This window comes from Oncorhynchus nerka, linkage group LG22 (genome assembly GCF_034236695.1).
Source record: "Oncorhynchus nerka isolate Pitt River linkage group LG22, Oner_Uvic_2.0, whole genome shotgun sequence".
Lineage (NCBI taxonomy): Eukaryota > Metazoa > Chordata > Actinopteri > Salmoniformes > Salmonidae > Oncorhynchus > Oncorhynchus nerka.
Genome location: NC_088417.1, coordinates 99,891,466 through 99,907,673, shown reverse-complemented (window position 1 = coordinate 99,907,673; position 16,208 = coordinate 99,891,466). Strand labels below are relative to the sequence as shown.

Here is a 16,208-nt window from a genome sequence, read left to right as displayed (position 1 = left end):
CACAGCGTTATCCCCTCACCCCACAGCGTTATCCCCTCAGCCCTCACTCCACAGCGTTATCCCCTCAGCCCTGGTGTCCCATCCATCTACCTCCCCAGTCCCCCTCACCCCACAGCGTTATCCCCTCACCCCACAGCGTTATCCCCTCACCCCACAGCGTTATCCCCTCACCCCACAGCGTTATCCCCTCACCCCACAGCGTTGTCCCCTCGCCCCAGCGTTGTCCCCTCACCCACAGCGTTGTCCTCGCCCCACAGCGTTGTCCCTCGCCCCACAGCGTTGTCCCCTCGCCCCACAGCGTTGTCCCCCCACAGCGCCCCACAGCGTTGTCCCTCGCCCCACAGCGTTATCCCCTCGCCCCACAGCGTTATCCCCTCGCCCCACAGCGTTGTCTCCTCGCCCACAGCGTTATCCCCTCAGCGTTATCCCCTCGCCCCACAGCGTTGTCCCTCGCCCCACAGCGTTATCCCTCGCCCCACAGCGTTGTCCCCTCGCCCACAGCGTTATCCCCTCGCCCACAGCGTTGTCCCCTCACCCCACAGCGTTATCCCCTCACCCACAGCGTTATCTCCTCACCCCACAGCGTTATCCCTCACCCCACAGCGTTATCCCCTCACCCCACAGCGTTGTCCCCTCGCCCCACAGCGTTGTCCCTCGCCCCACAGCGTTATCTCCTCGCCCCACAGCGTTATCCCCTCACCGCCCCGCGTTATCCCCTCGCCCACAGCGTTATCCCTCACCCCACAGCGTTATCCCCTCACCCCCACAGCGTTATCCCCTCGCCCCACAGCGTTATCCCCTCGCCCCGCCGCGTTATCCCCTCACCCCACAGCGTTATCCCCTCACCCCACAGCGTTATCCCCTCACCCCTCCCCTCCTCACCATGTTTGGTCTATGCAGCTTCATCCTCTGAGTCTCTGCTGGATTCGACGGTCCGCGCCAACCCATCTGCCATCAGTGCATCCTCCAGAGTCCTACGGGCCTGGATCACCTTTAGCTCCTGTTCCCTGTGGACACAGAGAGGACTGGGTTAGAGATGGACACAGAGAGGACTGGGTTAGGGATGGACACAGAGAGGACTGGGTTAGGGATGGACACAGAGAGGACTGGGTTAGGGATGGACACAGAGCGGGCTGGGTTAGGGATGGACACAGAGAGGACTGGGTTAGAGATGAACACAGAGAGGACTGGGTTAGGGATGGACACAGAGAGGAATGGGTTAGGGATGGACACAGAGAGGACTGGGTTAGGGATGGACACAGAGAGGACTGGGTTAGGGATGGACACAGAGGACTGGGTTAAGGATGAACACAGAGATGACTGGGTTAGGGATGGACACACAGAGATGACTGGGTTAGGGATGGACACAGAGAGGACTGGGTTAGGGATGGACACAGAGAGGACTGGGTTAGAGATGAACACAGAGAAGACTGGGTTGGAGATGGGCACAGAGATGACTGGGTTAGGGATGAACACAGAGAGAGGGCTGGGTTAGGGATGAACACAGAGAGAGGGCTGGGTTAGGGATGAACACAGAGAGAGGGCTGGGTTAGGGATAAACACAGAGAGAGGGCTGGGTTAGAGTGTGTGGTCTGGGTTAGTGTGTGTGTGGGCTGGGTTAGTGTGTGTGTGGGCTGGGTTAGAGTGTGTGTGGGCTGGGTTAGAGTGTGTGGGCTGGGTTAGGGATGAACACAGAGAGAGGACTGGGTTAGTGTGTGTGGGCTGGGTTAGTGTGTGTGTGGGCTGGGCTAGCGGAGTGTGTGTGGGCTGGGTTAGAGTGTGTGGGCTGGGTTAGTGTGTGTGTGGGCTGGGTTAGAGTGTGTGGGCTGGGTTAGGGATGAACACAGAGAGAGGGCTGGGTTAGTGTGTGTGGGCTGGGTTAGTGTGTGTGGGCTGGGTTAGTGTGTGTGGGCTGGGTTAGTGTGTGTGTGGGCTGGGTTAGTGTGTGTGGGCTGGGTTAGTGTGTGTGGGCTGGGTTAGTGTGTGTGTGGGCTGGGTCAGTGTGTATGGGCTTGGTTAGTGTGTGTGTGGGCTGGGTTAGTGTGTGTGGACTGGGTTAGTGTGTGTGGGCTGGGTTAGCGGAGTGTGTGTGGGCTGGGTTAGCGGAGTGTGTGTGGGCTGGGTTAGTGTGTGTGGGCTGGGTTAGCGGAGTGTGTGTGGGCTGGGTTAGCGGAGTGTGTGTGGGCTGGGTTAGCGGAGTGTGTGTGGGCTGGGTTAGTGTGTGTGGGCTGGGTTAGTGTGTGTGGGCTGGGTTAGTGTGTGTGGGCTGGGTTAGTGTGTGTGGGCTGGGTTAGTGTGTGTGGGCTGGGTTAGTGTGTGTGGGCTGGGTTAGTGTGTATGGGCTGGGTTAGTGTGTGTGGGGAACAATAGAGCAGCCAGGGTGTCTGGTCAAAACAGCTTTACAGGACAGAGCCTCACTTCTTAATTAGAGGAGGAAAGGACTAAACACACACACACACACACACCGACACACACACACAACACACACACACACACATACACACACACAGAAAGGAAAAGGTTAGGAACTGTTTAGAGGGGCCTCCTGTGGTGTCACTCCATAGAACTGTTTAGAGGGGTCTCCTGTGGTGTCACTCCATAGAACTGTTTAGAGGAGCCTCCTGTTAATTTCGGGCTTGTCCAAAACATGTGCAGTAAGGTAGCAGGGGCCTGCTTACATCGGTCACAATACAGCGCCACCGAAACGGCCCGCTACCAAAACCTGCGATCTCTTCTTCACTGCAGCCGACGTGAGTAAAACATTTAAACGTGTTAACCCTCGCAAGGCTGCAGGCCCAGACGGCATCCCCAGCCGCGTCCTCCGAGCATGCGCAGACCAGCTGGCTGGTGTGTTTACGGACATATTCAATCAATCCTTATCCCAGTCTGCTGTTCCCACATGCTTCAAGAGGGCCACCATTGTTCCTGTTCCCAAGAAAGCTAAGGTAACTGAGCTAAACGACTACCGCCCCGTAGCACTCACTTCCGTCATCATGAAGTGCTTTGAGAGACTAGTCGTTGAGCTTTGAGAGACTAAGGACCATATCACCACCACCCTACCTGACACCCTAGACCCACTCCAATTTGCTTACCACCCCAATATGTCCACAGACGACGCAATCGCCATCACACTGCACACTGCCCTATCCCATCTGGACAAGAGGAATACCTATGTGAGAATGCTGTTCATCGACTACAGCTCAGCATTTAACACCATAGTTCCCTCCAAACTCATAGTACCCTGGGTCTCGACCCCGTCCTGTGCAACTGGGTACTGGACTTCCTGACGGGCCGCCACCAGGTGGTGAGGGTAGGTAACAACATCTCCACCCCGCTGATCCACAACACTGGGGCCCCACAAGGGTGCGTTCTGAGCCCTCTCCTGTACTCCCTGTTCACCCAAGACTGCGTGGCCATGCACGCCTCCAACTCAATCATCAAGTTTGCTGATGACACTACAGTGGTAGGCTTGATTACCAACAACAACGAGACGGCCTACAGGGAGGAGGTGAGGGCCCTCGGAGTGTGGTGTCAGGAAAATAACCTCACACTCAACGTCAACAAAACAAAGGAGATGATTGTGGACTTCAGGAAACAGCAGAGGGAGCACCCCCCCACCCACATCAACAGGACAGTAGTGGAGAGGGTAGTAAGTTTTAAGTTCCTCGGCGTACACATCACGGACCAAATGGATTGGTCCACCCACACAAACAGCGTTGTGAAGAAGGCGCAGCAGCGCTTCTTCAAACTCAGAAGGCTGAAGAAATTCGGCTTGTCACCAAAAGCACTCACAAACTTCTACAGATGCACAATCGAGAGCATCCTGTCGGGCTGTATCACCGCCTGGTACGGCAACTGCTCCGCCCACAACCGTAAGGCTCTCCAGAGGGTTGTGAGGTCTGCACAACGCATCACCGGGGGCAAACTACCTGCCCTCCAGGACACCTACACCACCCGATGTCCCAGGAAGGCCATAAAGATCATCAAGGACAACAACCACCCGAGCCACTGCCTGTTCACCCGCTATCATCCAGAAGGCGAGGTCAGTACAGGTGCATCAAAGCTGGGACCGAGAGACTGAAAAACGCTTCTATCTCAAGGGCATCAGACTGTTAAACAGCCACCAGTAACATTGAGTGGCTGCTGCCAACATACTGACTCAACTCCAGCCACTTTAATAATGGAAATTGATGTAAAAATGTATCACTAGCCACTAAACAATGCCACTTAATATAATGTTTACATACCCTACATTACTCATCTCATATGTATAAGTTTATACTGCACTCGGTACCATCTACTGCATCTTGCCTATGCCGTTATGTACCATCACTCATTCATACATCTTTATGTACATATTCTTTATCCCTTTACACTTGTGTCTATAAGGTAGTAGTTTTGGAATTGTTAGGTTAGATTACTCGTTGGTTATTACTGCATTGTCGGAACTAGAAGCACAAGCATTTGGCTACACTCGCATTAACATCTGCTAACCGTGTGTATGTGACAAATAAAACATTTGATTTGGATCGATTTCTGGTCTTAACCAATAAATGTGCCTTTGACCAATGCAGCCAAAGAACTATTTTAAATTGAATTACAGCATGTCTTAGACATATAGATGTCTGCCAAGTCACTCTGCCAAGTCACTCTGCCGCCAAGTCACTCTGCCGCCAAGTCACTCTGCCGCCAAGTCACTCTGCCGCCAAGTCACTCTGCCAAGTCACGCTGCCAAGTCACGCTGCCAAGTCACTCTGCCGCCAAGTCACTCTGCCGCCAAGTCACTCTGCCGCCAAGTCACTCTGCCAAGTCACGCTGCCAAGTCACTCTGCCAAGTCACTCTGCCGCCAAGTCACTCTGCCGCCAAGTCACTCTGCCGCCAAGTCACTCTGCCAAGTCACTCTGCCAAGTCACTCTGCCAAGTCACTCTGCCAAGTCACTCTGCCAAGTCACGCTGCCAAGTCACTCTGCTGCCAAGTCACTCTGCCGCCAAGTCACTCTGCCGCCAAGTCACTCTGCCGCCAAGTCACTCTGCCGCCAAGTCACTCTGCCAAGTCACTCTGCCAAGTCACGCTGCCAAGTCACTCTGCCAAGTCACTCAGAAAGGCACATGACCAACAAAAAGTTTGCGTGTAAGAAAGATGAATAGGCATCAATTCACTTTTTTTGCAGATGAACCTTCAACCCAGATATTTTACCAACTGTCTTTAGTAGAACCTGGATCTTTGGAAGACCAGTTAAAGGGTCAGACATATATAATAGTATGTTTTAAAAAAAATATATTTTACCTTTATTTAACCAGGCAAGTCAGTTAAGAACAAATTCTTATTTTCAATAACGGCCTAGGAACAGTGGGTTAACTGCCTGTTCAGGGGCAGAACGACAGATTTGTACCTTGTCGGCTCGGGGGTTTGAACTTGCAACCTTCCGGTTACTAGTCCAACGCTCTAACCACTAGGCTACCCTGCTGTCATCCGCATAGTGAGACGTCATGCTCTAAGCCCCCTCTTTCGAATACCTTTGATAGTGGTGTTGTTCTCAATTGCCATGGCAAACAGCTGAGGGGACAGAGGACAACCCTGTCTTGTCCCACGTTGAAGTTGGAAATAAGATGGAAAGTTATTATTTGTGCGCATTGCAATCATAGGGGAGGAGTAAAGGATTTTTGATCCAGGACATAAAATTGGGACCGAATCCAAATTGTTTGAGAGTATAAAATAGATCAATCCCAATCTACCCGATCAAACGGCATCAAATTCTCAGCATCAAGTGATAACAATATCTCTGGATTCTCAGCATCAAGTGATAACAATATCTCTGGATTCTCAGCATCAAGTGATAACAAAATCTCTGGATTGTCCGATGAAGAGGGCTTATAAAGACATCTGATGTTGAAAAAAAGAATGACGATTGTTTTTTATGAAACCAGTTTGATCTATAGAGATAATGGAGGGAAGGACTGACTCAAAACCAGTTTGATCTGTAGAGATAATGGAGGGAATGACTGACTCAAAATGTTTGATCTGTAGAGATAATGGAGGGAATGACTGACTCAAACCCAGCTTGATCTGTAGAGATAATGGAGGGAATGACTGACTCAACCCCAGCTTGATCTGTGGAGATAATGGAGGGAATGACTGACTCAAAACCAGTTTGATCTGTAGAGATAATGGAGGGAAGGACTGACTCAAAATGTTTGATCTGTAGAGATAATGGAGGGAAGGACTGACTCAAAACCAGCTTGATCTGTAGAGATAATGGAGGGAATGACTGACTCAAACCCAGCTTGATCTGTAGAGATAATGAAGGGAAGGACTGACTCAAACCCAGTTTTATCTGTAGAGATAATGGAGGGAATGACTGACTCAAAATGTTTGATGTGTAGAGATAATGGGGGGAAGGACCGACTCAAAACCAGTTTGATCTGTAGAGATAATGGAGGGAAGGACTGACTCAAAATGTTTGATCTGTAGAGATAATGGAGCGGGAAGAACTGACTCAAAATGTTTGATCTGTAGAGATAATGGAGGGAAGGACCGACTCAAAACCAGCTTGATCTGCAGAGATAATGGAGGGAATGACTGACTCAAACCCAGCTTGATCTGTAGAGATAATGGAGGGAAGGACTGACTCAAAACCAGTTTGATCTGTAGAGATAATGGAGGGAAAGACTGACTCAAAATGTTTGATGTGTAGAGATAATGGGGGGAAGGACCGACTCAAAACCAGTTTGATCTGTAGAGATCATGGAGGGAAGGACTGACTCAAAATGTTTGATCTGTAGAGATAATGGAGGGAAGAACTGACTCAAAATGTTTGATCTGTAGAGATAATGGAGTGAAGGACTGACTCAAAACAATAGGCAATCATCTTAGAAAGTATCTTTACCATCACAAATCAGTAAAGAAGTTGGCCTATATATGAACCACACTCAAGAGGTTCTTATCTACCTTTTTCAGAATAAGTGAAATACATTTTTGTCTCATTTCTTGAGGGTAAAGAGTTTGTGGAGAATGATTCCTCAAATACGGAAAACAAGAGAGGAGAGAGTTGATTTATTAGAATTTGCTCATAAATCCTTCGGGTCCAGGGGGATTTACCACACTGCATAGATTTAATTACCAACACAAACTCTTCTACAGAGAACTGTTATTCTAATTCAGCAGCTATCTCAGGTTCAACTGTAGGAACATCTAAGTTCTCAAAGAAGGTGTGGAGTAAGGTGGCATTTACCAGCGGACTCCGAAGTGTATAATCGTGAGTAAAAGTTATGAACGCATGAATCGACCTCTATATCATCAATACGTGTGTTACCCAGCTCGTCAGTGATCTCAGGGTGCCTTCCCCCCTGATTTCGCTCCGTATTCATCATTTTCGTATGGAGATTTTCTCATTCGAAGTTCAGCTCGTCGAGTTGAAAGAAGAAGATCAAACTCTGTCTGATGTGTCAAATGTTGTTTTAGTAAATCTGCAGATGAAGAGTGTAAATATGCGATAACCAAATCCAAGATTTGATTTGTATGTACCCCTCAGCGTTGAATATTACACTTAATCTTGCTCTGTACAAAATAATGTGTTCCCTTAAAATAAGCCTTCATTGATTCCCATACTGTTGGAGGGGGTTGAAATAAGAGAAATAGATCCATTTGAAATGACATAAAAGCAACAAAGGTTTCTTCTGATAGCAGGAGTGATTTAAGACACCCAGGGCAATAATTAGGCTGTGTATTTGCAACAAGTAGTTTCATAGAGGAAAATGATCCAAAAAGACTATAGCTTGGTAATCACACTCCGTGATAAGTGGCAGAAATCTATTGTCGTATAAAAAAGTAGACTATATGTGAGAAGGTCTTGTGAACTGGCGAAACATAATACTCCACAGGTGTGGAAACGCCACGCATCAGATATGTCTTAAGCTAAAGCTGAATTGTGGATACTGTCTTTGATGAAGATGATACCCTTAGGAGAGCTACGATCCGGACTGGGCGACAGTACACAATTCATATCACCACCTAGTATTAGGTAGGTGTGTGTCCATATTTGGTCATCGAGAAAATACATTTGTGAAGAATGAACTGTTATACAAATGTGTTGCATAAATGTTAGCCAAGATAACAGGGTGTATTATACAGTCTTCCTACTACATTAAATGAAATGGCCTGCTGAGTCTGCCTCTACATTTGACATTGAGAACGGTATGTTCTTACTTATTAAAATGGCTGCTCCTCTAGTCTCAGAATGAAAATTGGAATGATATGATTGACCGATCCACCCTCCTGCGGTCTAAAGTGCCGAGCCGTGCGTCCTGAAGAAAGGAGACGTCTACTTTAAGGTGATTTAAATGAGAAAGGGCCCTTTTATGGTTTACTGGGCGATTTAAAGATTTAACATTTCAGCTAGTGAAAGTGACCGAGCAACCAGCTGTCCCTCTCATGATATTAGACCTAGCCATGTAAAGTCAACCAGCTGTCCCTCTCATGATATTAGACCTAGCCATGTAAAGTCAACCAGCTGTCCCTCATGATATTAGACCTAGCCATGTAAAGTCAACCAGGTGTCCCTCTCATGATATTAGCCATGTAAAGTCAACCAGCTGTCCTTCTCATGATATTAGACCTAGCCATGTAAAGTCAACCAGCTGTCCCTCATGATATTAGACCTAGCCATGTAAAGTCAACCAGCTGTCCCTCTCATGATATTAGACCTAGTCATGTAAAGTCAACCAGCTGTCCCTCTCATGATATTAGCCATGTAAAGTCAACCAGCTGTCCCTCATGATATTAGACCTAGCCATGTAAAGTCAACCAGCTGTCCCTCATGATATTAGACCTAGCCATGTAAAGTCAACCAGCTGTCCCTCATGATATTAGACCTAGCCATGTAAAGTCAACCAGCTGTCCCTCTCATGATATTAGACCTAGCCATGTAAAGTCAACCAGCTGTCCCTCTCATGATATTAGACCTAGCCATGTAAAGTCAACCAGCTGTCCCTCTCATGATATTAGACTTAGCCATGTAAAGTCAACCAGCTGTCCCTCATGATATTAGCCATGTAAAGTCAACCAGCTGTCCCTCATGATATTAGCCACGTAAAGTCAACCAGCTGTCCCTCTCATGATATTAGCCATGTAAAGTCAACCAGCTGTCCCTCTCATGATATTAGCCATGTAAAGTCAACCAGCTGTCCCTCATGATATTAGCCATGTAAAGTCAACCAGCTGTCCCTCATCATATTAGCCATGTAAAGTCAACCAGCTGTCCCTCTCATGATATTAGCCATGTAAAGTCAACCAGCTGTCCCTCATGATATTAGCCATGTAAAGTCAACCAGCTGTCCCTCTCATGATATTAGACCTAGCCATGTAAAGTCAACCAGTTGTCCCTCTCATGATATTAGACCTAGCCATGTAAAGTCAACCAGTTGTCCCTCTCATGATATTAGACCTAGCCATGTAAAGTCAACCAGCTGTCCCTCTCATGATATTAGACCTAGCCATGTAAAGTCAACCAGGTGGGAAAGGGATAGATGCCAGATTACATTAACAACTAATCCATTAAACACTTTTCAAATTAGTAAATAAAATAAAAAGTTGAAGAATAAAAAAAAACATAAACAAACAATATTCTGAAGTCTGGTATGAAAAAGTAGAGCCATCCCCCTGGTCACCTAATAGAACAAGGTAACCACTAATCCCCACACATGATGTGTTTGTTATGCGGAACACTAAACCTAGAGAGAGCCCTGATGAAATAGTGAAGGATTTAAAACAAGTTGAACATAATAAATAAATAAATAAGAAATACTTATTTATAACCCAAAATAAGACGGTTTTAAAAGACCGTATAAAACATTTTATAAATCACATCTTACAGCAATACCACTCCGGAGCGCTCTGGAGGAGGTTTTCATCAAGGATCTCTCTGTACTTTGCTCCAATCATCTTACCCTCTATCCTGACTAGTCTCCCATTCCCTGCCGCTGAAAAACATCCCCACAGCATTATGCTGCCACCACCATGCTTCACCGTAGGGATGGTGCCAGGTTTCCTCCAGACGTGAAGCTTGGCATTCAGGCCAAAGAGTTCAATCATGGTTTCATCAGACCAGAGAATCTTGTGTCTTTTAGGTTCCTTTCGACAAACTCCAAGCGGGCTGTCATGTGCTTTTTAATGAGGAGTGGATTCTGTCTGCCCACTCTACCATAAAGGCCTGAGATGTTTGTCCTTCTGGAAGTTTCTCCCATCTCCACAGAGGAACTCCGGAGCTCTGTCAGAGTGACCATCGGGTTCTCTAGGAAGAGTCATAGTGGTTCCAAACTTCTTCCATTAAGAATGATGGAGGCCGCTGTGTTCTTGGGGACCTTCAATGCTGCAGAAATGTTTTGGTACCCTTCCCCAGATCTGTGCCTCGACACACTTCTGTCTCGGAGCTCTACAGACATTTTATTCGATCTCATTGCTTTGTTTATGCTCTGACATGCACTGTTAACTGTGGGACCTTTTTATATAGACAGGTGTGTGGCTTTCCAAAGGACAATTCATTGAATTTACCACAGGTGGACTCCAATCATGTTGTAGAAACATCTCAAGGATGATCATTGGAAACAGGATGCACCTGGGCTCAATTTCGAGTCTCATACCAATGGGTCTGAATACTTATGTAAATAAGTCATTATGGGGTATTGTATGTAGATTGATGAGAAAAAAACAAATATTTAATACATTTTAGAATAAGGCTGTAATGTAACAAAATGTTGGGGTCTGAATACTTTCCGAATGTACCGTGTTTCTTTGTAGGCTATATCCTTGAAATAACAAATCATATAGACTACATAATACATTTTCCTTCTTCGACTCCCTGTCTGTCTCCTGACCTAGTTGGGGTGTATATATGATGATTAATATGACATGTAGTCTATTCAGAGTGTTTATATGCTGTTTAATATGACATGGAGTCTATTTGAAATGATGAACGCTTCTTACATTCACCTTTTCATATTTATTCAAATACTTTTCACTCAAATCCATATGTACAGGTAGAGTCAGCACAGGTAGGGTCAGCGCAGGTAGGGTCAGCGCAGGTAGGGTCAGCGCAGGTAGGGTCAGCGCAGGTAGGGTCAGCGCAGGTAGAGTCAGCGCAGGTAGAGTCAGCGCAGGTAGGGTCAGCGCAGGTAGGGTCAGCGCAGGTAGGGTCAGCGCAGGTAGGGTCAGCGCAGGTAGGGTCAGCGCAGGTAGAGTCAGCGCAGGTAGAGTCAGCGCAGGTAGAGTCAGCGCAGGTAGGGTCAGCGCAGGTAGGGTCAGCGCAGGTAGGGTCAGCGCAGGTACGGTCAGCACAGGTAGAGTCAGCACAGGTAGAGTCAGCACAGGGAGAGTCAGCACAGGTAGAGTCCGCACAGGTAGAGTCCGCACAGGTAGAGTCAGCGCAGGTAGGGTCAGCGCAGGTAGGGTCAGCGCAGGTAGAGTCAGCGCAGGTAGAGTCAGCGCAGGTAGAGTCAGCGCAGGTAGGGTCAGCGCAGGTAGGGTCAGCGCAGGTAGAGTCAGCGCAGGTAGAGTCAGCGCAAGGAGAGTCAGCGCAAGGAGAGTCAGCGCAAGGAGAGTCAGCGCAAGGAGAGTCAGCGCAGGTAGAGTCAGCGCAGGTAGAGTCAGCGCAGGTAGAGTCAGCGCATGCAGAGTCAGCGCAGGTAGAGTCAGCGCAGGTAGAGTCAGCGCAGGTAGAGTCAGCGCAGGTAGAGTCAGCGCAGGTAGAGTCCGCGCAGGTAGAGTCCGCGCAGGTAGAGTCAGCGCAGGTAGAGTCAGCGCAGGTAGAGTCAGCGCAGGTAGAGTCAGCGCAGGTAGAGTCAGCGCAGGTAGAGTCAGCGCAGGTAGAGTCAGCGCAGGTAGAGTCAGCACAGGTAGAGTCAGCACAGGTAGAGTCAGCACGAATCAATAGCTAACCAGTCAGATCTGTCTTCTCTCATTCTATGGGATGATCTGTCTTCTTTCATTCTATGGGATGATCTGTCTTCTTTCATTCTATGGGATGATCTGTCTTCTCTCATTCTATGGGATGATCTGTATGGGATGATCTGTCTTCTCTCATTCTATGGGATGATCTGTCTTCTTTCATTCTATGGGATGATCTGTCTTCTATCATTCCATGGGATGATCTGTCTTCTTTCATTCTATGGGATGATCTGTCTTCTATCATTCCATGGGATGATCTGTCTTCTTTCATTCTATGGGATGATCTGTCTTCTCTCATTCTATGGGATGATCTGTCTTCTCTCATTCTATGGGATGATCTGTCTTCTATCATTCCATGGGATGATCTGTCTTCTATCATTCCATGGGATGATCTGTCTTCTCTCATTCTATGGGATGATCTGTCTTCTTTCATTCCATGGGATGATCTGTCTTCTCTCATTCTATGGTATCAAGGATCCATTCCACACCTCTTCTCTCTCCCTCCCTCTTTCCTCTCCACTATTCTTCTTCCTCTCCTCTCCCTCTCTCCAGTCCTATTCTCCCTCTCACCTCCTCCCCCTCCTCTCTCCTCTCCCTCTCTCCTGTCCTCTCCCTCTCTCCAGTCCTATTCTCCCTCTCACCTCCTCCCCTCTCTCCAGTCCTATTCTCCCTCTCACCTCCTCCCCTCCTCTCTCCTCTCTCCAGTCCTATTCTCCCTCTCACCTCCTCCCCTCCTCTCTCCTCTCTCCAGTCCTATTCTCCCTCTCACCTCCTCCCCGTCCTCTCTCCTCTCTCCAGTCCTATTCTCCCTCTCACCTCCTCCCCCTCCTCTCTCCTCTCTCCAGTCCTATTCTCCCTCTCACCTCCTCCCCCTCCTCTCTCCTGTCCTCTCCCTTTCTCCAGTCCTATTCTCCCTCTCACCTCCTCCCCCTCCTCTCTCCTGTCCTCTCCCTTTCTCCAGTCCTATTCTCCCTCTCACCTCCTCCCCCTCCTCTCTCCTCTCCCTCTCTCCTGTCCTCTCCCTTTCTCCAGTCCTATTCTCCCTCTCACCTCCTCCCCTCCTCTCTCCTCTCCCTCTCTCCTGTCCTCTCCCTTTCTCCAGTCCTATTCTCCCTCTCACCTCCTCCCCTCCGCTCTCCTCTCCCTTTCTCCAGTCCTATTCTCCCTCTCACCTCCTCCCCTCCTCTCCCTCTCTCCTGTCCTCTCCCTTTCTCCAGTCCTATTCTCCCTCTCACCTCCTCCCCCTCCTCTCTCCTCTCCCTCTCTCCAGTCCTATTCTCCCTCTCACCTCCTCCCCCTCCTCTCTCCTGTCCTCTCCCTCTCTCCAGTCTTATTCTCCCTCTCACCTCCTCTCTCCTCTCCTCCCATAATAACCCATAGAGAGCTGGTTATCGGAGCTCAGCTCAGTGTGCCATCATGCCTTTGTATACACTGCCATCTACAGGATTAACACTGCCCTCATAAGAGCCATGAAGGGAGAGGAGGGCTCTGGTGAAAAGTAGTGAAAGGTGTTTCATGCCTTATAGTTCCAACAGATATGACTAAGTGACTGGTGACTGAATGACTGGCTGGTGACTGACTGGCTGGCTGGTGACTGACTGGCTGGCTGGTGACTGACTGGCTGGTGACTGACTGGCTGGCTGGCTGGCTGGTGACTGACTGGCTAGCTGGTGACTGACTGGCTAGCTGGTGACTGACTGGCTGGCTGGCTGGTGACTGACTGGCTAGCTGGTGACTGACTGGCTGGCTGGCTGGTGACTGACTGGCTAGCTGGTGACTGACTGGCTGGCTGGCTGGTGACTGACTGGCTGGCTGGCTGGTGACTGACTGGCTGGCTGACTGGCTGGTGACTGACTGGCTGGCTGGCTGGTGACTGACTGGCTGACTGGCTCGCTGGTGACTGGCTGGCTGGCTGGTGACTGGCTGGCTGGTGACTGGCTGGTGACTGGCTGGCTGGCTGGCTAGTGAATGACTGGCTGGCTGGCTAGTGACTGGCTGGCTGGTTGGCTGGTGACTGGCTGGCTGGTGACTGACTGGCCGGCTGGTGACTGACTGACCGGCTGACCGGCTGGCTGGTGACTGGCTGGCCGGCTGGTGACTGGCTGGCTGGCTGGCTAACTGACCGGCTGGCTGGTGACTGGCTGGCCGGCTGGTGACTGGCTGGCTGGCTGACTGGTGACTGGCCGGCTGGCTGGTGACTGACTGGCTGGTGACTGACTGGCTGGCTGGCTGGTGACTGGCTGGCTGGTGACTAGCTGGCCGGCTGGTGACTGACTGACCGGCTAGCTGGTGACTGACTGGCTGGCTGGTGACTGGCTGGCTGACTGACTGGCCGGCTGGTGACTGACTGACTGACTGACTGACTGACTGGCTGGCTGGTGACTGACTGACTGACTGGCTGGCTGATTGCCTGGTGACAAGAGACAGATTCCTACAGATGACGCCAGAAGAAATGGAGTCTGATAGTCTTCATCCACTCCTTCTCTCTGAACCATGTCACCTAGTGTATAGCAGAGAATGTGTTTCCATACCAAGGGAAGGCAGCAATCATTTCTACTTCACCGAGACTCAAAGTAAATCTGCACTGAGAACAAATTTCAAGGTAAAGGTCACTATCTCTGGTCAAAAGTAGTCCACACTACAAAGGGAAAAGGGTACCAATTTCAGACGCGATCTATATGTTGTTTGTGATAAAGAATTTGTTAAAACACTCTCTCCATTGAGAGCCCTCAGCTCACCTTCACTATTATGAGTCCTGCAGGACTTCACAGACACAATGTTCTAGAATCTTTGGGTCTATGTTCTAGAATCTTTGGGTCTGTGTTCAAGAATCTTTGGGTCTATATTCTAGAATCTTTGGGTCTATATTCTAGAATCTTTGAGTCTGTGTTCTAGAATCTTTGAGTCTGTGTTCTAGAATCTTTGAGTCTGTGTTCTAGAATCTTTGGGTCTATGTTCTAGAATCTTTGGGTCTATGTTCTAGAATCTTTGATTACCCATCAGCCTAGATCTTTCCCTAGCTACCAAAATGTGTTCCTCAATCTGGATTCAGGCCAGGTCATAGTACCACCCCCACTGCATCCCTGGTGTTAAATAACGTGGTAAAGGGTATGTATAAAAATGAAAGACTTGTGCTGCCCTCTTCATTGACCTATCGAAGGCTTTTGATACTGTTGTCCACTCTTTACTAATTGAAAGATTGTCTGCAATTGGCCTGGATCAAGCATCATGCAATACCTGACAGACAGAACACAAGGGGTATTCTCTGATGGCGTTAAGTCAGGTTTCCGTGACATTAGGAAAAGGTGTCCCACAGGGGTCGATGTTTGGTCCTATACTTTTTACTGTCTATTTAAACAATATAGGTCTATATGCCAAACAAAAAGTGTAACATACATCTGTTTGCAGATGACACTGTTGTGTATGCTGTTGCTCCCACGGTTGACCAGACTGTGTCAGAGCTATAATCTGTCTTTATAGCCCTGCAGAAAGCCTTTGTTGAACTGAAATAGGTAGTTAATGCAGGTAAAAACCACCAGGTATATGTTATTTTCAAAAACACTTGTATCTGATGATTTATGCATATGTACACTGGATAGTGTCCTCATTGGATAGTGTCCTCATTGGATAGTGTCCTCATTGGATAGTGTCCTCATTGACGGTGTCCTCATTGACGGTGTCCTCATTGACCTTGTCCTCATTGACCTTGTCCTCATTGACCTTGTCCTCATTGACCTTGTCCTCATTGACCTTGTCCTCATTGATGGTGTCCCTGCTTATAAATATCTGGGCATCTGGATTGACAAAAAAGGACAATTTTAAAAAGCATATTGATGAGTTAGTTAAGAATAAAAATGAATTCAACTTGATGTTCTGGTGCCTGAGGCAGTACAACTGGATGTTCTGGTGCCTGAGGCAGTTCAACTTGATGTTCTGGTGCCTGAGGCAGTACAACTGGATGTTCTGGTGCCTGAGGCAGTACAACTGGATGTTCTGGTGCCTGAGGCAGTACAACTTGATGTTCTGGTGCCTGAGGCAGTACAACTGGATGTTCTGGTGCTTGAGGCAGTACAACTGGATGTTCTGGTGCTTGAGGCAGTACAACTTGATGTTCTGGTGCCTGAGGCAGTACAACTGGATGTTCTGGTGCCTGAGGCAGTACAACTTGATGTTCTGGTGCCTGAGGCAGTTCAACTTGATGTTCTGGTGCCTGAGGCAGTTCAACTTGATGTTCTGGTGCCTGAGGCAGTTCAACTTGATGTTCTG

The 16,208-nt window shown here is 48.6% G+C and overlaps 1 protein-coding gene across 1 annotated transcript in view; it reads right to left on the bottom strand.

The window, feature by feature from the left end:
• Positions 1 to 884: 884 nt before the first annotated feature.
• The window catches only part of mbd2 (methyl-CpG binding domain protein 2), a 94,339-nt gene continuing 79,015 nt past the window's right edge, over positions 885 to 16,208 (bottom strand). Inside the window, exon 6 of the mRNA XM_065007656.1 lies at positions 885 to 1,007. Within this exon, the coding sequence (XP_064863728.1) occupies positions 893 to 1,007 (115 nt within the window). The 3' untranslated portion in view covers positions 885 to 892. The remainder of the gene's footprint in view (positions 1,008 to 16,208) is intronic.